This window comes from Rhinichthys klamathensis, unplaced genomic scaffold, assembly GCF_029890125.1.
Source record: "Rhinichthys klamathensis goyatoka isolate OS25496 unplaced genomic scaffold, OSU_Roscu_1.1 h1tg000109l_1, whole genome shotgun sequence".
In the NCBI taxonomy this organism is placed as follows: Eukaryota; Metazoa; Chordata; class Actinopteri; order Cypriniformes; family Leuciscidae; genus Rhinichthys; species Rhinichthys klamathensis.
In genome coordinates this window covers 3,440,087-3,464,598 of record NW_026606647.1, presented here as the reverse complement: position 1 = coordinate 3,464,598, position 24,512 = coordinate 3,440,087, and the positions used below count along the sequence as shown (strand labels likewise).

General features: G+C 40.4%; 1 protein-coding gene across 2 annotated transcripts in view; it reads right to left on the bottom strand.

The window, feature by feature from the left end:
* Nucleotides 1-23,212, bottom strand: part of vdrb (vitamin D receptor b) — a 29,145-nt gene extending 5,933 nt beyond the window's left edge. Inside the window, exons 1-5 of one of the 2 annotated variants that reach the window (XM_056253940.1) lie at nucleotides 23,006-23,212; nucleotides 6,161-6,305; nucleotides 5,888-6,018; nucleotides 2,114-2,298; nucleotides 1,155-1,254 (exon numbers count right to left, since the gene is read on the bottom strand). In XM_056253940.1, coding sequence (XP_056109915.1) covers nucleotides 1,155-1,254; nucleotides 2,114-2,298; nucleotides 5,888-6,018; nucleotides 6,161-6,305; nucleotides 23,006-23,075 — 631 coding nt within the window. In that variant the 5' untranslated portion in view covers nucleotides 23,076-23,212. Of the gene's footprint in view, nucleotides 1-1,154; nucleotides 1,255-2,113; nucleotides 2,299-5,887; nucleotides 6,019-6,160; nucleotides 6,306-22,514 lie in introns of both variants that reach the window. The other variant, XM_056253941.1, reaches the window with a different exon arrangement.
* Between the last annotated feature and the right edge of the window lie 1,300 nt (nucleotides 23,213-24,512).

The window sequence follows — 24,512 nt, the reverse complement described above, 5'->3', positions numbered from 1 at the left end:
ACGTTTAGTGAATTGTATGGAAATAATGTGGAAAAAAAATCAACATTTCAGCAATTTTGTGCACATTTCATTTGCTGTCATTAAATTGCATTATGTATTATGACTGCACGATTATGAGAAAAATCATAATTGTTGCTTTTTACCCTTGATATTGTAACGGTTTATTAATTTGGATTTTTTTGTTATTCAGATTTGTAATAAATTATGCAAAGCTTGCAAAAAAAATAATTGAAGACATCTTTCCTGCATGTTTCCAGAGGTACACGTGACTGGTTGAGCCTGCAGCTCAACACAAGCTCACTGACTGTCAGCGTACTGTGTTCTGCACTCTTGCAAACGCCTTCATGAGAATAAACAAAGCTGTCAACAGGCAACACAGCCGAATAAATCTCTTACTTACATTTTCCCTATAGAGCAAACAATATCAACATATTTGAACAGCTGAAAAATAACGTTTTGATACAACATGAATAGATATAATTGTAATGCTGTCATTGACACTTTTCACAACGAATTAAATCAGCAGCATTTAAAAAATGTATCTGAATTGTATATCAAAAACAAATTTCAAGGGTTATTTAATATATTTGTTAAAAACCCAGAAAAAGGAAATTTATAAAAACTGATAACTGAAATTTATAAAAACTGAAATTTATAAAAACTTTGTGGGGACTAAAATGTCCCCACAAAGTATTTTTTGAACTTGTGGGGTCATTCGTAAGGTCCCGATGAGGAAATCAGCATATAAATCATATTAAATTACGGTTGTTGTTTTTTTCAAATGTTAAAATGCAGAAAGTTTTCTGTGATGGTAGGTTTAGGGTTAAGGGATAGAATATACAGTTTATATAGTATAAAAATCATTACGTCTATGAAAAGTCCCCATAAAACATGGAAATTTGTGTGTGTATGCACGCATGTGAATAGTCTGGTTGTCATTAGAGTGGCTCTCCTGTGACGTCAGGCATGGTGAGATGGACGGAGCCTGCTGTGCATATAAGAAACACAAACCTCTAACACACAAACCCTCATGCCTGCCTGCGCTTCACACTGGGCTGAAAAACATTTCTCAGAATGAACTTTACAGGTGATTTACGCACAAACGACTGTGTATACGTTTGTGTAGCATGTATATGCATTTGTGTGTGTGTTACCTGGAGAGTGGCTGAAGGAGTCTGAGGAGGCGTCTGATAGTGAATGAAGAGACGCGGCTCGGCTGGCACTACGTGTAACTGGACCCTCTCTAACTGGAGGCTGCAACACAAAACACACACACAGACATATGAATGCACTGAACATTAGCAATGTATGAATGCCTAAAAACAAAAAGGTGGACAATAAAAGTATTTGAACACTTAAAAGTATGAATGTCTCTATATTATATAACAAAATATCAAACTAATTACATTTATTTGACACATAAACATTTGGTCAGAAAAAAAAGAAAAGGTTTGTTAGGTTTCAAATAATACAAATATTGTTTGAAATTATTGTTTGAAAAGTTATCTGGACACTTTCTGGTTGTCGAATGTTAGTGGAAAATGTTAACGTACTAAACTATGGTATCATATATACACCAGTTTGTGGTTAGTAAGATGTTTTTTATTTTGAAAGAAATCAATACTTTTATTCAGCAAGGACACATTAAATCGGTCAAAAGTGATAGTAAAGACTTTTTACATTGTTACAAAAATGTATATTTTAATGCAGTTCTTTGATTATTCATCAAAGAATCCTGACAAAAATGTAGCACAGTTTGCACAAAAATATTATGCAGCAAAACTGTTTTCAACACAAAAATAATAAGAAAAGTTTCTTGAGCAGCAAATCAGCACAGAATTATTTCCCAAGGACCGTGTAAAAGGCTGCTGAATTTTAACATTTGACTTAAAATCACTTTAGCACCAGTTGATTGAGAAAAGTTTGTTCTGAATTTTTTTTAGAATCATTTGTTTGCAGAAGGCACTTGGTTTGATATTTATTATTATTGTTTTTTTTTAGGTCACTCAAGAGTATAAAAACACATTGGGGCCACTGTAAAAGAAGATATTAAAACTGGTTGAAAATAAGAGAAAGATATGCAGAGGAGAAGAACATAAAAGATTAGATTTACTCTGAAACGTGAGAAGTCAGAGTAGGAATCGTCAAAGGTTTTGTGATGCGCTTCCACAAGCGTGTCAATGATGTTGCGCTGCTCATCTGAGAGCCGGGGCTTCTGCGCCTCCCTCTGTGCCTCCTCATCCTTTCTCCTCTGGATCAGATCCTTTTTCCTCTGAACCTCTTCATCCGTCAGGATAACTGAAGGAAAAGATAGACGAGTATCATCACTATACCCATGTACTATCATTTTATTACAGGTAAAATACATCTAAAAATAAATTAGAAACTAAAATCAAATATTGTATGTTGTTCCCCAGTGTTCTATTATGACCATAATGCATCATAATTTAGTTGTTTGCTGATGATAATCAATAGCTTTAAATTCAGTCTCACAGACACTGATGAGGGGGAGACCAATATTTGTAGAAATATATGAGAAAAAAGAACTGAACCACAATATCATAAGACCCCCCCCCCCCCCCCCTTTTTTTTTTTTAAAACAGCTAAATCTACTGGATATTTTTCTTCATTTTCTACACTAAGCTGAGAATAATTATGATTAATTTTCAATCTCTCTGAATAAAAACGTAATTATTTATTTTTAAGTTTAACTGAATTTAACATCATTCTCTGTGCCTTCCCTGATATACTCTGGACTGGAGCACCACAAAATTTGAAAACATGGGGGCGATGTCCTATATGAGAACGTGCATTACTACCAGTTTATTTTGGATCAAACTGTGACCTTGAGCAATATTCAGGTTTATATGCTTGTTTGGGTCAATAAAACATTTCCATCAAATATTGCCGCTTTATGACTTGTCCAGAGCCATATAGAGTGAGAGTTGCGACAACTCCATTGACTCCAATGGAACGTTTTTTTACAGCAATGGCGGTTCGCGGAGCCTCTCAATAGTTCCCGGAAGTAGCAGCAGCGCGGTAGAGTTACAGCAGAACAGACCGTTTGTGATGCACTTTTAAAAGGTAAGACGTTTAAAGAATAAGATTGTATATTATCAGTACATCTGAATCAAATTAACTTGTAACTTTAACTGTATTAAAGCATGCTAGTTGATTATTGCTCTCTAAATTAGTAGTTTTAGGGGACGTTATCAGGTAAAATAAAGGTCATTGGATGAAGTTAGTACCGCATAACAAACCACGAACAGCATATTAATGTTTAAACCCGTTCTATTTATGCATGTTTATCCTTTGTTGTATAATAAGAGGGAAATACTTCTAAACAGAGGTTAAATATAGCATTGGGGAGTGTGATAGTTGTAATTGATTAAATGAGAATATCGGTTTCATTCCATATTAAATGTGCAATAACGGGGAAAAATCCTTATTTTAGATTTCATATTTGAGTAAGGAAAAACGTACGGTTGGCGTTTTTTATTCATTGTGTTTCCGTTGACTATTACCTGTCTATATTATGATTTAGCTCAGCTGATTTGTATTGATGGGAAAGGGAGATGGAAGTTTATAAGTAAGATTAAAAAACATGCTTAAAACGGCAGCAAGCCGTGTTTTAAATCAAATCACACTAGGCTAAATGGGGTATTATAAATACCATAACTGTATTATATACTAACTCCTATATATAATTTATCCCGTTTTTGTTTCCTTTATCTCTTTCAACACAAGAAGCACAAAGAGGATTCGGTGGATCCTGAAGACTCCTGCACTGACGCTGTACCTCATCAATCTCAGCTCCTTGGATTTTGCAAGACTTTACTTGCTCCCTATTTTTAATAAACATTAAACTTCCCAGTGTTGGTCTTTGTGGAAAAAGTGCAGATACACCTCAGTATGATTAGCACAAAAAATGTTTAGTTCTATTAGATTGCTCCTGACTTGACCATATTTTCTGTGTCTGACAACATAGAGGAAAGGCCAGACAACATGCTTGACGTGCAGTTTATTAGACATTTATAAATCCCATTGTGCTAATTCAGTGCAAAAGTGTATATATGTCATTGACAAATAAACAAATTACATCAGTTTTGAAAAGATTTAAAAAAACACATTTCTTTGTTTATTTGTCAATGACCTATATATAGGTCATTGACAAATAAACAAAGAAATGTTTTTTTTTAAATCTTTTCAAAACTGATGTAATGTATATTTTTGTGTCATGAACAATGTATTTGAACAAGTTTCAGTTGTGAACATTTCTAAGTGTTTAAATTCACCTGAAAGTGTACCAACCTACCCATAACTTTAAAGCAATTACCAGTATTTGATAGAGATCTACAAGGATCATTATGGCTCCTCTGGACAATGCATATCATGCACACTGCAATTACCATAATAAGAGAGCCATGTTTGCACTTGTGCCCCCCTGACATACAAATTGTTAGACAAAAGGTTTTCAATTATCAGCTATAAATCTACTGAAATGTATCAAATTTGTTTATATGAAAGGTTAAAATGATGCCATAGAATTTCATTTTTATTTTTTTTATGATTAAAACACCATTTAAATTAGTATTTTAGTCTGTTCATTTGTGCGGACAGTTACACAACCTGACATTTTGGGGGGTTTAAGATAACAAAACATAAAATATGTATTATCTAAATGTACTAAAAATGAATTTAAACTAAATAGGTTTTATAGATTAAAGTGATGTATGTCATGAATTTATCAAATTATGTTAAGGAAATAATGTACTTGGACACTTAGAAAATAATGTATGTGTGTGTGTGTATAATCATGTTTTGTTTTAAAATGAAATATATTATGTATTCATTTATATAGTAATAAGTGCATAAGCATTGTAAACATTACGATGAATGCAATTTTACATTTTACTTATTTGCAATGGCTTTTTAAGACAATCACCTGTTTCCTGCAAGTCTCCTGTCCTTGTGAAACCATAGTGAACATTACATGATAACCCTTAAATAACATACAAGTTTAAGAACACAAAAATACTTCAAAACAAATGCAAAACGGTCTTTAACCAAGGTAAAGTTAGCCAGAAAATATGTTAACAAAGGCAGGCAACACTGGTTGACCACAATAAACATTAAATATCAGCAGATTTTTTATCTTTTAAAAACAATATTGCTGTAACTACATACACATACTACATCCAAATGTCAATGTATAATATACATATTGTAAACCAACGCATTTATTGACTACAAACTACCAAAAATCACAGTTCAGCTCTCTACCTCCATCGATTTGAATTGGCGCCGAAGCACTTCCTGGAACTATCTGAGGTCTACGCGAATCACGTGACAACCAAGCATTTAGAACTTCCGTTGTCGCAACTCTCTCTCTATATGGCTCTGGACTTGTCTAATTCAAATTTATCTTATTTTTCTGTGAGTGGTGTTTGTTTAAAAAAAAAAAAGTGGCAACATATAAGCTGAACATTCCACTGATGATTCTTCAAAGCACAAGAGCAATTGAGCATTTTGAAATCCCTGAAGTACCTTTCACTTACAAAATGATTTGCAAAGAACTGCCACTCAGGATCATGTGCTCACAAATGGCAAAACTACTTCCTTATACGAAGTATCGCTTTGCTAACAACCTTGTGTAAGGGACCTTTCATCAATGAACCACCTTACTCGCTTCTGTCTGGAACAACCTTATAAATAACTGCCCCTTCCTGCAGAGCCCTTCAACACTGTAAAAATGACAGTTGGGACATGTTGAGACTCTTAGCAAGGTTAAATAAAATCGAAACTATAATTAAAACATGATATAACAAAGTGACTTGGCTCCCCGTGATCACTGTTCCAAGATGTGTCATGTTGGCTAGTAACTCACACTCTTTCATCATGCCAATATCCAGGCAACGCTTGAGTCTGCAGGCCTGGCAGTGGCGACGGTTATCTTTAGTGATGGTGCAGCTTCCATTAAAAGGACAGGTAAAACTGGCCTTCCGCTTCATACTGCGCCTAATGAACACACACATAAACTATAAATAGTCTGGCAGTATCACATTGGTTACAGATAATACATGTTAATGTGTTTCTTAATGAACATCGGTGTAAATGTGCGAATACCAAATTGGATGAGAGAAAGTGTGTGCGTGTGTACCTGAAGAAGCCTTTGCATCCCTCGCAGGTCATCGCATTGAAGTGAAAGCCAGTGGCTTTGTCTCCACACACACCACAGATCCGTGGAACATTACGGTCAAACTCATCTGGCACTTGAGTGGATGTACTAACGGCTGACTCCATCACTGTAGGAGACGAAGGAGGAGGAGAGACAGTCAGAGACATGCATACAAAATTGTGCATTTATGGGGATGATGGGAAGAAGAACACTGACTGTGTAATGTACACTACTGGTCAAAAGTGAAGGTTTTTATTAAAGTCTCTTCTGCTCACCAAGGCTGCATTTATTTGATCAAAGATACAGAAAAATTATTCCAATTTAAAAGAACTATTTGAATACATTTCATGTCACATGATCCTTCAGAAATCATTCTAATATGCTGAATTGGTGAACATTTATTATCATTGTCAATGTTGAAAACTATCATTTAAAAGTTTAGTGTAAGTAAGATTTTAAAAAGAAGAACAACATCTATTTAACAAGAACATCTTAAAATTATCTAACGTGACAGTAAAGACATTTATCATATTCTTTCGAACTTCCTATTCATCAAAGAATCCTGAAAAAAGTATCACATTTTCCACAAAAATATTAAGCAGAAAAAACTGTTTTCAACATTGAAAATATTGAAATATCTTATTAATAATAATTGAGTATATAAAGGGATCCACTGGAGGCAAGTGTAGATGAGAACCCAAGTGCCACATTTTCCCAAGTGTAGATGAGAACCCAAGTATCACATTTTCCACAAAAAATATTAAGCAGCAAAAACTTTTTTCAACATTGAAAATATTGAAATATCTTATTATTAACAATTGAGCATGTAAACTAAGGGATCCACTGGAGGCAAGTGCAGATGAGAACCCAAGTGCAGTTTATTACAAACAAGATTAAACATGAAACATGGCGTGGCATGAAAAACTCAAAATGAAGACATGAACATGAACTTACAAAACAGAGATTACAGTGAAACAAAACTTGACAACGACACATGGCAAACATGAGGGCTTGTTTGAGAAAGAAATTCTCTATTTCTTCAGCACTGACCGACAGCATAACAAAACCACAAATCATAACTGACATTCTTTAGCAAGTGTTGAATAATTAACAATCATTTAATAGAACAATATATCATTCTGATTAAAGCCATGAGACCAGTATAACAAACTGAATGGGGGGAAAACAGAGTTCTTTATATAAGCATCACTAATGTATGCGCATTGATAAACAGCGTACGAGATAGAGGGGAATATTAATTAGCTATCAGTGCTACACCACTGAGAAAGGGCTGGACCGCTCAGAGGATTGGAGTGGTTGTAGGAGACTGTGCAAATGAAAACAAACAGATGTCAGCTTCAAGATCTCCATAGGAAGCTTTTTTCAAAAAAGAAAAAGGTCAGCAAACACATAAACATGATAAAATCATTATAACTCCATGGAACAACCCATGAGAAAGAACAGCCTGGCCATAGAGACGGGTCGGCACAGACAGAGCTGGCTCCCACAAGAGGAGAGACTCTGCTCCCAGTGTGACCGGGGACAGGTCAAGACAGAGCTGCACTTTCTAACCTCATGCCCCAAATATAATACACTAAGACAAAAACACTTCCCAAACATTTCCCAAATATACCCTGAATTCGAATCCATATCAGACACACAGAAAATCCCATATTTACTAGGAGAAATGCCCAAATGTGATATAATTGCTGCAAAATATGTCTCCTCATGCCATGAAATGAGGACAACCAGTGGAACCTCAGATGGATAAATAATTGTACAAATTTTCAAATAATTATTATTTTGATTGTTTGATATTTTAGTAATTGTTTTATTTTATTTTTTATTGTTCACTTTTATTTATCTATATGTTTGTATATGTCTATTGCTTTGGCAATATTGTGCTATTGTACACATTCATGCCAATAAAGCTGAATTGAATTGAATTGAAAGAGCAGCCGTGCTGAAATGAGCCAGAGGTCACAGTGACACGCCAACTCAAACAGGTTAAAAAGCATCAGGTGATAAGAATATTGTCACAATAAATGTGTATAACAGCAAGTGATTAACCCATTCGCTGTAATAGAAAATGAAACCAGCAATGAAGATCTATGTGAAAGGTCGCAGGGACATCACGATTCTGTGTACAAACAGGAACAGCACAAACCAAATAAACACAACTCTGCATAGAGAGTGATGTCACGGTTTCCCTTTTTTCACTCCTTTTCGTGAGCTCTTCTGTATAAACGCAAAATCTTTCAACTGGTAAATATGCTGAAAGCTTCATCTAGTGCAAGTTCCACAACAGAAATACCAGTTCAGATCTAGTACACACGCGCACACACATGACGTGACCTCTTCAAGAGAAAGTTCTCAAATTACTCTAATGCACACCGAAAACTCACACTAATAAAACCATTTCAAAACACTTCAGCACATAATGATGCATTTATCTAAATTGGGCTGTTCATTTATTCATCTATTCAAAATGTGTGAAACATTTGCAATCCCAGTTTTTGAAGATTTAGTTGGCAGTCAGCCATAAACATGGCACTACTTATGTATATATTTTTGAAGGTAACCTGCAGATGGATGTTATTTTTCTTGACTTTTCAAGTAATGATAATGATTGTTTTTGGTTGTCAATATTTAGACGTCTTCAAAAAGGTGGATAGAAGTAAATCATATAATAATAAATGAAATTAAAATGATAAATAATAAATCAATAAATAAATAAATTATTTTATTTTATTAATAAAATGTGTGAACTTTGAAGTATAGGCCTACTGTCAGGGAATTACCAGACTCAAAGGCAGATAGACAGTGAAAACAACACAGGTTTATTGCAGCATTAGGATGTGAGCACACAGGTAAGTAAACGGGAAAATAGCAGGTTGGGGATAATAACTGGACAATCATAGCAGTCTTTACTGTGTTTTTTTTACTGCAGTCCTTGTTGTAGACCAGACCATCATTAGCCGCGTTTCCACTGTCGGGCCAGTGCTAGGCCAGGGCTTTAAACGGGCCGTGCCGGGCTAATAGCCTCGGGCCAGTAGCACCTGGCCTGCGTTTCCAATGTCGGGCCAGAATCTCCACAGCACGTCACTAAAACACGCCCGCAACACGCCTCTCTGGAACAACGTCACACTAACCCATCATTTCGCCAACAAATGGAAGTTTTATCAGAAAACTAATCAGAAAGAAATCACTGGAAACAGGGTGCATCGCAAAACAAACATGATAAAAGCGGCCGTTTGCTGGCATTTTTGTTGTTTACTTGAATATTTAAAACCCAAGCATCGATGTTTTACCACAGGTTTACAATAAAAAGTGATACATTGATCATAATGAATTAATTTATGTCAAAATTGCACATAGTCACACAGAAATAAATGACCGTTAGGTCTATTTCACAAAAGAAAGAGGACACACTTACATTATTCAGTCGAGGCTGTTTCTGTTTATTTGGTAGTTACAGGACATATATCACATTTAGAAAGAATGATAATTTCTACAAATAATGTTATATGCCACCAAAAATACGACCTGAGGAGCGTTAGCACAGTCTCGACTCCCAGTAGCTACAGATATATTTTCAGTCAGAGAAACAGGAAGCTCCCGAAAAAAAGTAGATAGTCCGGTATAAAGAGACTATATGTAGTATATGTAGGCTACTGACAGATAAAATAAAAACATGATTGTGATAGCCTTTATGATTGGTCTGACTTCTTCAAGCGTTCACCATGTGTTTTTACTATGCGTATCTTCAAGCGTTTACTATGTTTACTATGGTAATGGTTAGCGCGCATAGTCTTTTGCATCGCGTATAAATATTTCTACCTTATACGGTGATCAGAATCCACATCGGATCACAAACAGAAGGCATTAAAACATGAAAGTGAGTTAAATTATTTTAAAAGTCTTTAATGCTGACAGAATCATTCGGCGCTCCTGTCTCTCGACTTAGGTAATCCCCGCCTCTGTTCGTAACCACTCCTCTAGCCCGAGCTGGCCCGCTTTGGCCCAAGGTATTCGACGGGCCAGAAATCCTGGCCGTTGGCCCCGAGTAAGCCCCGATCAAGCCCCGGAAGTGACAGTGGAAACGCGACTGGCCCTGGCACGCACTAGCACGGCCCGGCAGTGGAAACGCGGCTATTGAATATGAAGTGTGCACTCTTATAGTGCTCTAGTCTAGACGGCTAGTGACTGGTGTCAGGGGTGGACGATGGCTGAATGAGTGCAGGTGAGAACCAGGAGGGATGCTGGGAAATGTAGTCTAGAGTGCATGTGACAGAACCCCCTAATCCCTCCTAAACAATATAATCCATTGGGGAGTAGACAGAGGGAGAAGCCAGGGAGGAGACCATGGTGGAGCCACGGACTGTAAGGACCGTGCGATGATGCTGGTCCCAGAGTGTAGGGCGGAGCAAAAGACCACCACAGCGATGCAGACGGGGCTGACGACCCCCACGGTGGAGCAGAAGGCAACCACAGCTGAGCAGAAGACCACCACAGAAACTGACCCCTGGTTAGCAGGCTGACTGGCAGATAACTGGAGTGCCGGCAGACATGCTGACCTCTGGTCGAGCCAGAGAAAAAACAGACAGAAAACAGGAGTTCAAGGGTGGCCATCAAGGCCATGAATGAGGCCATCAATGAATGATCAGCCTCCGTGCTCCGTGCCCATGACGAGGGAGCTTTGATCGGCCTCGCCCTCCGTGCCCATGACGAGGGAGCTTTGATCAGCCTCCGTGCTCCGTGCTCCGTGCTCCGTGACGAGGGAGCTTTGATCAGCCTCCATGCCCGTGACAAGGGAGCTTTGATCAGCCTCCATGCCCGTGACAAGGGAGCTTTGATCGGCCTCCGTGCCCGTGACGAGTGAGCTATGATCGGCCTTCGTGCCCGTGCCAAGGGAGCTTTGATCGGCCTTCGTGCCCGTGTCAAGGGAGCTTTGATCGGCCTTCGTGGCCGTGACAAGGGAGCTTTGATCGGCCTTCGTGCCCGTGACAAGGGAGCTTTGATCGGCCTTCGTGCCCGTGACAAGGGAGCTTTGATCGGCCTCCGTGCCCGTGATGAGGGAGCTATGATCGGCCTCCGTGCCCAGGGAGCTTTGATTGGCCTCCGTGCCCGTGACGAGGGAGCTTTGATCAGCTTTGAGGGAGCTTTGATCAGCCTCCGTGCCTGTGACGAGGGAGCTTTGATCAGCCTCCGTGCCCATGACGAGGGAGCTTTGATCGGCCTCCGTGCCCGTGACGAGGGAGCTTTGATCAGCTTTGAGGGAGCTTTGATCAGCCTCCGTGCCTGTGACGAGGGAGCTTTGATCAGCCTCCGTGCCCGTGACGAGGGAGCTTTGATCAGCCTCCGTGCTCCGTGCTCCGTGCCCATGACGAGGGAGCTTTGATCAGCCTCCGTGCCCATGATGAGGGAGCTTTGATCGGCCTCCGTGCTGCGTGCCTGTGACGAAGGAGCTTTGATCAGCCTCCATGCCCGTGATGAGGGAGCTTTGATCGGCCTCCATGCCCGTGATGAGGGAGCTTTGATGGGCCTCCATGCCCGTGATGAGGGAGCTTTGATGGGCCTCCATGCCCGTGATGAGGGAGCTTTGATGGGCCTCCATTCCCGTGATGAGCGAGCTTTGATCGGCCTCTGTGCCCGTGACGAGGGAGCTTTGATCGGCCTCCGTGCCCGTGACGAGGGAGCTTTGATCGGCCTCCGTGCCCGTGACGAGGGAGCTTTGATCAGCCTCCGTGCTCCGTGCCCGAGATGAGGGAGCTTTGATCGGCCTCCGTGCCCGTGACGAGGGAGCTTTGATCAGCCTCCGTGCTCCGTGCCCGAGATGAGGGAGCTTTGATCGGCCTCCGTGCCCGAGACGAGGGAGTTGTGATCCGCCTCCCTGCCCGTGATGAGGGAGCTTTGATCAGCCTCCGTGCTCCGTGACGAGGGAGCTTTGATCGGCCTCCATGCCCGTGATGAGGGAGCTTTGATCGGCCTCCGTGCCCGTGACGAGGGAGCTTTGATCAGCCTCCGTGCTCCGTGCCCGAGATGAGGGAGCTTTGATCGGCCTCCGTGCCCGTGACGAGGGAGCTTTGATCAGCCTCCGTGCTCCGTGCCCGAGATGAGGGAGCTTTGATCGGCCTCCGTGCCCGAGACGAGGGAGTTGTGATCCGCCTCCCTGCCCGTGATGAGGGAGCTTTGATCAGCCTCCGTGCTCCGTGACGAGGGAGCTTTGATCGGCCTCCATGCCCGTGATGAGGGAGCTTTGATCGGCCTCCATGCCCGTGATGAGGGAGCTTTGATCGGCCTCCATGCCCGTGATGAGGGAGCTTTGATCAGCCTCCGTGCCCGTGACGAGGGAGCTTTGATCGGCCTCCATGCCCGTGATGAGGGAGCTTTGATCAGCCTCCATGCCCGTGATGAGGGAGCTTTGATCGGCCTCCGTGCCCGTGATGAGGGAGCTTTGATCGGCCTCCGTGCCCGTGACGAAAGAGCTTTGATCGGCCTCCGTGCCCGTGACGAGGGAGCTTTGATCAGCCTCCGTGCTCCGTGCCCGTGACAAGGGAGCTTTGATCAGCCTCCGTGCTCCGTGCCCGAGACGAGGGAGCTTTGATCCGCCTCCGTGCCCGTGATGAGGGAGCTTTGATCAGCCTCCGTGCCCGTGACGAGGGAGCTTTGATCGGCCTCCATGCCCGTGATGAGTGAGCTATGATCAGCCTTCGTGCCCGTGACGAGGGAGCTTTGATCGGCCTCCATGCCCGTGACGAGGGAGCTTTGATCGGCCTCCATGCCCGTGACGAGTGAGCTATGATCAGCCTTCGTGCCCGTGACGAGTGAGCTTTGATCGGCCTCCGTGCCCGTGATGAGTGAGCTATGATCAGCCTTCGTGCCCGTGACGAGGGAGCTTTGATCGGCCTCCATGCCCGTGACGAGGGAGCTTTGATCGGCCTCCTTGCCCGTGATGAGTGAGCTATGATCAGCCTTTGTGCCCATGACGAGGGAGCTTTGATCGCCCTCCGCGCCCGTGGACAGCGGGCTTGCACTCTGGGGCTGGAGTGGACTCTGGAACGGTCCAATAGGCTGGAGCGGGCTTTGGAGTAGACTTATGGTTTGGAGCAAGCTCTCTCGTAATGACAGGTGCAGTCTAGCATAGAGAAGCAAAGCCTTTCCTCATCAACATCGGTACTGATGTTCTAGGAGAGTCTGCTGACTTGGAAATCAGATCCATGCTAGTAGAAATAACCTTTCTTGACCAGGATTTGGGGACCCTGAAGTAGTCTTCTGGGCAGGAAGGGACTCTCGACTCTTGAGCTCACGGTATGAGTGATGATGGAGCATGAACTGGAAGGATTTCAGAGACAGGAGGAGATTCCGCTGTGATGACCGCTGGCTCCTGAAGGACTGGAGTGAACTGGGGTGGTTGTGACTGAGGGGCGATGAGGTCTTCAAATGTTTCACTTACTGTGAAGGAGGATCCACTCAGCCACTGTACATATTCAATGTGTTGCTCCAGGAAACACGTGGGAGCTGCCGCTGAAATTTGTTGCAAAAAAGATAATCGTCCAAACCACTCCAGAAGATTATAAGGTATCATCATTCCATGGCACCAAATGGGAGAGCTCAAGGAACTCCTCCACATAGACTTCGACCGGTCAGCCATCTTGTGTGATGAAGAGGAGCAAATCGGCGGGGTGGACTGGTGAATCTGTCTGTGCTCATATTGCTGTCTGCTTTCAGGTAATTATCAGACTCAAAGGCAGATAGACAGTGAAAACCACACAGGTTTATTGCAACATTAGGATATGAGCGCATAGGTAAGTAAATGGGAATATAGCAGGCTGATGAGAATGATTGGATAATAACAGAATAGTGTTGCAGGTGCAGGAGATCGCAGATACGTGGACGGACAGTGAACATGGAGAGAACACACTTCCCGGCATGGTCCAGACAGGTGAGTATACTGGTAAGGGTAGAGGCTTACTGGAGTGTAGAGGGATCACTAGAGAAATGGAGATCAAGGGACAGGTAGAAGATTGCTGGGGAATTGTTGGGAATTTGTTGGGAAATCGTAGGTGAATCGTCTGTAGTCCTTGTTGTAGAGCAGCCATCACTGAATGTGGATTGTGTGCTTTTATAGTGCTCTAGATGGCTAGAGATTGGTGTCAAGTGTGGGTAATGGCTGAATGAGTGGAGGTGAGAACCAGGAGGGGTGCTGGGAAATGTAGTCTAGAGTGCACGTGACACCTACAGTGGTCCCAAATATGTTTAAATGTGTCTGTCATTATAATATAATAAAATATAAAACAAAGTCGAATTTATTTCAAAGAAAGTAATGATAAAGAAATAAACTAACATTTTTACTTCATACATGCTTGCATAAGCATTCGCATATCGGTGCGGTCAATTGCAGGAAAAAAGTCATTGCGTTTCTTTATTCTGGAATCTTGTGCCTAATTTCTCAACAGCCTGTAGAAAAAAAAATCTTTTAAAAAATGAAGTAGACTTCATGAAGTGAGCTGTATGACTGATTAACCTAGCTATACAATATAGTCCTCACCAACTAATATTATAAACAATGCCCCAGCCCCACATTACACACAATAAACTAAAATGAGCTTAACATTTAAGGTGCAACACAAAAAGACAAAAAGACAGGACCATGTTTGGCAACCCCCGGGAAATCCATTAATACTATTCACCTGAAAAAAGCAAAGGTCACATTTTTCAATATAGCTGCTCGATATTGGGAAAAAACTGACGTTGCGATATTTTGTTTTTCTGCGATATATTTTGTGGTATGAAAACACGTTCAAATGATAAACTCTCGCTTTGGTTAAACTTTGCAATTAATCCGAGAATCACATGAATTTCAGCATCGCACATCCTGCGATTTGACTTTCACGGCTGCACACATCGCGATATCGATGTTACAAAATATATATATATTGTGCAGCCCAAGTCACACTTCATTTTAGGTGTCTTGTCTTTAAGTACCATGTACTAAAATCATAATTTTTAGGGACAATTTTCTTAAGTGAACATTGTACCTATTTTGCTGCTATTGAGGTGGAATACGGAAAAGATTAAGGACAGGTTTGGTGGTATGGTTAGGTTTAAGGGGGGGGGGTTAAGGTGTAAGGGAGGGGTCAACAGTGTAATTATAGATGTAATTACAGAAACTAATTACAGCTGTAATTATGATGTTTTTTTTAATATAAGCACAATGTAACAACATGCATGTACACAATAAGTGCACTGTATCAAATGATTAATTGAAATGTTAGTACATAGTAGTTTAAAGGTGCAGTGTGTGTTTTTAGCGACATCTAGCAGTTTGGTTGCGAGTTTGCACTAAGGGCTCAGCCCACTGCTCACCCCTCCCTTTCGAAGAAGCTACGGTGGCTAAAACGGGACAAACATATCGTCGTCTGGAGACAGCAGAGAATAGCCAGAGTAAACCAAGAGTGTGTAACATTGTCACTGTTTCTGTACCACAGTCCATTATAAACTACATCATGGATAAAGTTTACAAAGCCATAGTCAGGTGAGGATCAAGGGTCTTAATATATAATATAATAATAGTAATCAGCTGATTGTCTCACAAACGTAACCAGCACATTTCTCCCCACATAGCAAACCCATAATACAGCGAGGGAGAAGAACCACATGAAACTATGCAACTATATATCTTTTCTAACAGGGTAGTAAAAGTTTAGCTGGCTAAATATGAGCTGTTACTGTGGCTGAGCTGGTTAAAGCGTAAAGCCTTGTTTATACTGGACGCGTCCGCATGAGCCCGAAGGTGCGCGCGGCAAAAATGACATGATTGTAACAGCGCGCGTGCCTCCGCATCCCCTAGACACACTTACTACACACAATAGGCTTTTTTTTCTCTGATTTTGAAAATGCTTCCAAGATCGACGGGTTGGTGATTCCTGTAACATACTGTTTTATGGCCAATGGCAAGAGTACTAATCAGCTGTCTCACGAACGTTACCAGCACATTTATCCCCACATAACAAAGCCATAACACAGCGAGGGAGAAGAACTAAGTTACATGGACCAACCCGACTACATATTTTACACCACTGACAAGGGAAAAGTCACTACTCACGGTGTTTATGGCTAGCTTCTAGCTTTCTGCGGCTTCTCTTTCAAGGTAGTTACGAAACGCGCTCTGTAGCGCTGCTTGTTCGCGTTCGGCTACGGTAGAAACATGACGTCACAATATGTCGACCTTCTTAGAAGGGGGTGCCCGCGGTTATGGAGATATAAATGTCTCATTCTAAGGGAATAAAAACATTACGGTTTATTAAGTAAGTTCTTTATACACCACTGAAAACATAGTTATGGATGTCATATTGCATTTCCGTTAATAGATACTCACTTTTTACACATTGCACCTTTAAGACACTTGATATAAAGTGGGATCAAAACAAGAATATAATGCTGAAAGTCTCACAGAATTCTCTTTCCTTTTAAAAAAGGATGCTAATGCGAGTCTCCAAAATCATTAACTGTGTGTGCACACTGTGTGTTTAGTTGAGATTCTGGACTGTGCACAATGCACATGCCACATCTCCACTATTCACACTTCAGTATATGGCTCTTGTTATCAACACACACATAGCATGAAGGAGATAAGAGACTTTCAGAAAATGTTAAATGTGTCTTAACTGAGCAGTCAGGTTAATGTTCTATCTTATGCCACATAGCATCTTAGGAACTCTGAGAACACCTGGGATATTTTAGGTCTGGACATGTGAAGACGGCATGACTGACACTTTGACTGTGGCCTCACTATATGTATGACCGTGATGCCCTTTAAGGTAGTGCAGAGTTAATGATTGAATGGACTGAAGCATCACATAGCACTAACAAGTATGTAGGCCAAGGTGTACGAGAAAGACTGTCCCTCTTCAGAAGGATGACCTGGTTGTGAGTTTAATGGCCTGTTTATCACATAAAAGAACATGATGTACACCGGAGAAGATCAGCATCAAAATAACATGCATGATCATTATCTTTTAATCAAAATTGAAAACAAGCTTTGACTAAGAATTGACTTTGACCTTCTAAACACAAAAAAAAGAGCAAAGTCATTGTGGATAAACACGGATTAGCATATTCCATAACATATTGCTAGTGGTAATTGTGTAACATACAGTGATCATGCTACAGTAACTCTATAACTCTACATGTAACTATGGTGATACCTTAATCGCCATACGTAACTATGGATCCTTCGCAATAAATACTTCTAGTAACTGCATAATGTGGTTCGACTTTGTAACGAGTGCAACATTTAGACATAGTTAGGTCATAAATTTAAGTAAACAGAGAAAAGCGCCACAGCCCTTACAGCAGAGGTCGAGGGCGCCTGTATGCAGGACAGGACAGAGATGCTGTCAGGGTTTCATAAACCTTCATTAGCTATGACAACAGACAGAGACAGACTCACACGGCAGGAATGCCAGGCCTGGCATAGAGACCATGTGGAAAACTCAGGAACACATGCAACTGCACATACTAAAGCTTCGTAGAAATGTTCTCACACTTGGAGCAACCCAGCAAACTGGCGTTGACGGCTATAATGCTAGAACGATCAGCAGACTCATAAAAACAGACAGAGACTTTGAGACAAACTGTACACATTTCCTCCGCACACACACGCAAAGGAAATGTGTGCGTATGTGTAATGCGCAGAGCCAGTTGGGTCAGTTCGGGTCCAGAACACACAGAAACTGCTGTTGTCCTCAAACGAACCTGACTGGAAACACACTGCCAGATTATAACACTGCCACACACTCACACACAAAGTCTTTCTCTCACATACACAACACACAAAATTCCACAAGTAGGCCACACCACACAAATACAAACTTAGACTCGTGCCAAGCAACACTCTATGAGGACATGGTAAAGTAATTTTTCTGTCAGATTCTTTCAGAAATTTCCATTTGCTTAAGCTAAAAACATACACATTATGTGAACATAAGTAATTGTTTATAGTAGATGCTTAACCACAGACAGCATTTACATTAACATACCGCTCAGGAGCCGGAACAGCCGATATATTCCTTGAAATCAAGCTGGTTTAGATTTAACTTCAAGAAATGTGGTAAACTTGAGGAGAAACACAAATTCAATCCATGTAGGCCAGGGTTCCTAAAATCCGGTCCTGGAGGGCCACTGCCTGGCAGAGTTTATTCCAACCCTAATCAAACACGCCTGAACAAGCTAGTCAAGGTCTTCAGAGTTACTAGAAAATTGCAGGAAAGTGAGTTCGATCATGGTTTGAGCTAAACTCTGCAGGACAGTGGCCCTCCAGGGCTGGATTTGAGGAACCCTGATGTAGGCAAACGTCACATCCTCAAAGGATAAACATTTTTGCATAAACACAATTTAAAGGGATAGTTCACCCCAAAAATATAAATTCTGTCATCATAAATGGAAATATTTCGAGTTTTTTCTTTTCTCAAAACAATCCGTTCTGTTCTTCAAAATGTCTTATTTTATGTTCCACTGAATAAGCGAAAGTCACACAGGTTTGGAACGACATGGTGAGTAAATGATGATAAAATTTTAATTTTTGGGGGTACTATATCTTTAATAGTGGAGAATGCTGCACTTTTCATTTCCACTTTTATTTTACATTAACCTTTATTTTTATTGTTTGCATTACTTTATCAGAAAACTTAAAATAAGGGACAAATGTGCACCTCGAAATGATGATGACGTAGACGTATCCCAGTTCAAACCAAGTGAGAAAACAGCTTTAACAAAGACATTGTGAAGAAGAACCTCAACAACATCAACTTCTGATTGTGGCCTTAATTTTGTGTAATGACCATTAAACTTTACAATTTATGTATTTATTTGATAAATATGTAATTAGGGTGATACAAAACCCCTCCGCTTCATGATAATGAGTGACTGACTGTATATTATGCCTTACGTACTAGAGACTGCAAAATAATAGGATCTCACAAAAAAACAATGCAAGGAAAAGAAATTTAAAAAGATTATCATACATCTGTGTTATTTCAGTCCATTTGATTCTCAACCCATGTAGGTTTAGTGAAGCCGTATATAGCAATGTCAAGCATCTGAGCAAATAGTACCAATCCACAGTAGCTGAAGATATGCTGCGCAAAGACATACATTAATCATTTATCGTTCCATCATGCTGAAAAACCTCCACACACTGAACATCAATTATTTCTGAACTGTTAAATTCACCATAAGCAAACAAATATTATTTATACAAAAATGCAAAGACAAAGATAGCACTGTAAAACATTAGCCACAGTAAACAAACAAGCATCAGGCCAACACTGTTCAGGTTACATTACTAAATGGCCTGAAGTCAAAATTAGGCTGTTTACTAATGAGAAATCTTTCTCAGCTGTGAATAGTCTCTTTAAGTATTCGTCTTTGGTTACCCTTGCCATAACGCGACCACTCACTCTGCTCATGCAAAACACGGGGCAAGAACACACACATGACCAGAAAAGTGTAACTGACTCCTCCTTCCTCTTTCCTCCCTTTTCCCTCCTTCCGTACAGGGGGTCTTTCTACCCTGTGTCCAATCCCAGTGGTCTGCATGCACACACACGCATACACACACATACAGAGCCAACTTCCCCTTCAATGGGCCTCTCTACAGGGCTACAGTCAAGGCCTCACAGCTTCTGCCTAGAGTTACAGAAACTACACACAGGCCCACACATTCCAGCCTCTGAAATGAGCACCACCACAATAACAACCTAAACATCACAATCCAGTTCCTTTAAACAAAGGAAACATATCATCAGTGCAACCTACACAGAGCAAGACATGTACAAATGAAAGTCCAGAATGGCACAGGCTCAGACACTATCGTGATTGTGAGCATAATATACAGGTGCATGGGAACTCTGGAGCCTGCTGAACATGTAAACGTCCTGTAAAGAAAGAGTCATATAGATTTTGCTGCTGCGGTACATTCTGGAGCTCATCACAAAACAAAACTTCTCCTGCACTGATAATCTAATAAAATTAACAAAAATGAAGAGAGAGAGGACAAATTAGATATGCGTGTAGTTTGTGTATGTATACATTACAGATCAAAAGTTTCTCTAACCAAGAAAGTTCACCAAGGCTGCATTTATTGGACCAAAAAAGCAGTAAAAACAGTTATTATGTGAAATATGATTACAATTCAAAATAACTGTTTCCTATTTTACTATATTTTAAAGTGTAATTTATTCCTGTGATGCAAAGCTGAATTTTCAGCAGGATCATTACTTTAGTCTTCAGTGTCACATGATCCTTCAGAAATCATTCTAATGGCATATTTGGTGCTCAAGAGATATTTATTTTTTATCATTGATGATAAAAACAGTTGTGCTGCTTAAGATTAATGCATCCTGTTGAATAAAAGTATTAATTTCTTTTTTTAAATGACTGACCCCTAACTTATAAAATGGTGGTGTACGAAAGACAGTGGTACTGAATAAACGGGAAAGAGGGTTTTGAAATCAATCCAGGGTATCACGTCTAATCTTGTTACATGAGTGGAAATAGTATGAAATATCCAACCAAATTAGAAAATAGCAGCCCTGAATTTGCACAATGGAGCATCGTTTACAAAGCAACCACTTTTACCAAATGCATTCTAGCCACACAAAACACAAACACATTATCTGATACAACTAGTCCAAGGCACAGCCAATCAAACATGGGACAAGGGTAAGCATTACGTTGATTTTGAAAGTCTACTACCTGACATAAACCAAAAGAAATTGAAAATATAGGAATTCATATGGCCTGGTATTTTTCTTTTTACCATGCTTATCTGACATGCCCTAGTTGTCCATTACTCTATCAAAATGTCTGTAAAAATAGGGCACAATGTACTCTATATATATGTAGGAATTTTCCGTATTGTTTTTTTTACAGGTGTTTTACCTGCATTTTAAATTATGCATTGCATTGTGTTTTAGGGATAGCGGAAATTTCCATAAAATTAATGCATAATGTCTTGGCAGAAAAATTAGCAGTACATTTTCCGATTTTATTTCTTTACAGTGTAGGAACGCTGAAAAAGTCCTAGCCCAGTTCAACAGACATGTTAAACAAACTATGCGGACTACAACAGATTCTCAACATACCAACAGCACAATGTGCTTTCATGTGAGTCACACGCTCTCTCTCCACAAGGGCATTATGTTTTACAATACTGCTGAGGTTATAATGATTTATATTGCAGGGTTTTAATAAAACAATTTTATGTTTCACTTTCATCATAAGGTTTTATAAAACATATAGGCCTCCATCAGGAAATTACTATGCACTTTTTTCTGATAATAATGTGAAAAAGGATAATAATGTATATTATTATGACAGCAGAAAATTGACAAAAGTACAAGAAAGCAGAATTGAAAAAATATTAAATTGGAAAAATTATTTTCACTTAAAATTAAACATTATACATATAGGCAAGTGCATAATATATCATGTCTTGATGTACATTTAAATATGCCCATATGTGAAAGCATATGAATGAAAGTTTAATTATATTGTAACTATTCGAACGGATATTAACTAATGACCTACAAAGCATTAAAAAATGCATTAATGTATGGTAATATTATCAAAGCAAGTTATTATAAAATGATACCGCAAACACGCTCTATCAAAAAACATTTATCCGATGTGAATCAGTACACCAAAACCTGCATTTGTGTTATGAATTCGTAGTTCAGTATATCTCTGACGTTACAATATGTGGTTAGAAAAGTGAGCTAAATCTCCAAAGCAGTAACTTTAAAAGTGCTAGTAAAGCTATAGAAGCGATATTGTCGCTGTGGCTGTATGATGTCGCAGTTACAAATTACTGCAACAGATGAGCTGATACGCAGCTATACAATTAAACTCAATACACGCTTGTTTTATTGCTTAGAATAGAATGAATGTTCATTAGCAGGAATTTTCTGCTTTAAGTCATTCTTCAGAACTATCTGTTCTTGGAGGCATGTGCAAAGTTTTCCACGTTGTATAACTTGCCAAGATCGGTGTTTAAATTGCATTCAATCAGTGCAACGAGAAAGATGCATCGAAGACATAACGAATAAATAAATAAACAAACAAACAGGTATTATAGTGACAAACGTGTTTTAGCCCAGCAACTACCCACATAAACTCTCTCTCGCTCTATCTGGAGCTCATGTGCCATGTTAAAAAACAGTCACTTGAGTAGGTTACCTAACATTAGCAGACTAGCAGCTTTTGTTGTGAATTGCATTAGTGTGAGCACAAGGTTCACTTTGATAATAGTGTGTGTTAGCTCGCTTCGTACCTGCGTGCAACTTTTCCGATCAAGCGTGATGTGACTTTTGCTGCTTCACTCTAGCCCGTAACTTGTAAATCTTGTTTTTTTTTCACACCGAGAACTTGGCGCCAGCTCACATGCTAGCACGCCGAGAAAACACGCCCACCGCCTCGGCAGCGCAGCCCGCAGAGGGTCGCCTTGCTCCGCGTCCAGTCGCACCGCAGCCCCGTATTCGCGATCGAGCCTCTGGAGGAGCTAGTCAATGAGATGCTAACGAATTACGCTGGCTATTGCAGATTTGCAATCCATCCCATCTCGCGAGTCTATGGATTAACTAAAGACAAATAAATCAAAAATATCGGTCGAATCTGAAAGCACTACCTCCGCCCCCGGTGGGTGATTCGCAGTTTCCGGACACAAAACAAACTTTGAACCCACGCTGGTTAGGACTGTAAAAATGTTGTACTTGACCCTAAATAGACGGGACTCCGTGTAATTACGCCCCGCCCCGACTCTACCCTGTACGGCGAATTTTCCTCCAAAGACTGTGCTGTGAGCGTTTGTCCGCTGTTTTGGTTGGTGTGACATCCTCTGCCACGCGCGCACTGTTTGGACAGGTCGGTTGTTCGTAAAGCGCGTGGGGACAACTCCCACATTCCACAAGCAAAACACACTCACTCACACGCACAAACCCCACTGCATTCACAGGCAGAGACTGCGCGCGCACACACACACACACATACACACACATACACTCACGCGCGCGAGGGGTGTGTCATGACGTCAGAGGCATCAACGAGGTAAACAGTTTGTCCGCATGAGGTCGAACATTAGTTCGTGTATAAATGTGGAGAAATGTGTGTCAGCCACTTGATCGGTATTGGACTGCATTAAATGAATTAAAAATAATTTACTCATCCTGTTGCAAACACAATTTTCTTCTTTGTAACACAAAATATGTTATGCAGAAGGACTGTAGGCCTACTTTGCACTTTCATTGTATGTAAATAAAAGGCTGCAAGGCTATCATTCCCTAACATTCCGCCTTATTTTCTCTTTTTGTGGTGAAAATCATAAGGGTGAGTAAATGGTTAGAGAAATTATTATTATTTTTGTATTTTACTGTTCCTTTAAGAAAAACATAAATACAACGCAAACAATTTATGGCCGAGCCAATAACATACTTAACCTAATAGCAGTATGCGATTTCAGTCACTACAGTAACCGCAGTAATTCATGGAAATGTTCAGCCATGTATGACGGCCAGTCTTTTTAAATATAATATTTTGGCTTTTAAGGAGATGAGTTCATGTTTTTTTTTTGGGTGTGTCTGCCTGAATAGTATAGCAGAGGCTTCTGTTTTAGGCCTCGAATGCAGAACACAATGTGGTGTGTGTGGATGCATACGATCACATGAGGAAATTCATCGCTGTGGCACCCAGTGGGAGAAGAATGGTTTTGTGTCGTGTTTGTGTGCATTCATTTGTGTGTAATATCTGAGCAGTAAGGATTGATTGTGAATGTTGAGATAAAGGGAGTGATGGGGTGACGTAGCGAAAGTAAGATCGTAGTCGTAGAGGCATGAACGGAAGTAAAAGATACAGAGAGAGAGGGGCCAGGCCCCTTATGGTTATCCCCTAGCTGTTTCCGTTGTCCTCTCACGGGAACATATGGGCTATTGTCTAGAAATATAGAGGGGCACGTTTAGGGTACTGAGCATTCTTTGTACATCCACTTAAAACAGAAATGCAAAGAGAAATAAAAGATTCAGAGGCTTACGGATTCAGAATATGTATAATCTCATTACACTATTAACAAAATAATATGTGAATCTATGTGCTTGTGATGTTTAATCTGGTCTTGTGACCTTCAGATGACTCTGTTGTGGTGTTCACCTAGATCCCTCTCACCCCTGCGTTTGCTAAAGACTAAGATAATACTCGCTTTTTTTTTTTGCAAAACCTTTGTTCTCCTCTCTCCATTTCTAATGCACAAAATGTTCTGACGGTTACAGTGATGTAACAG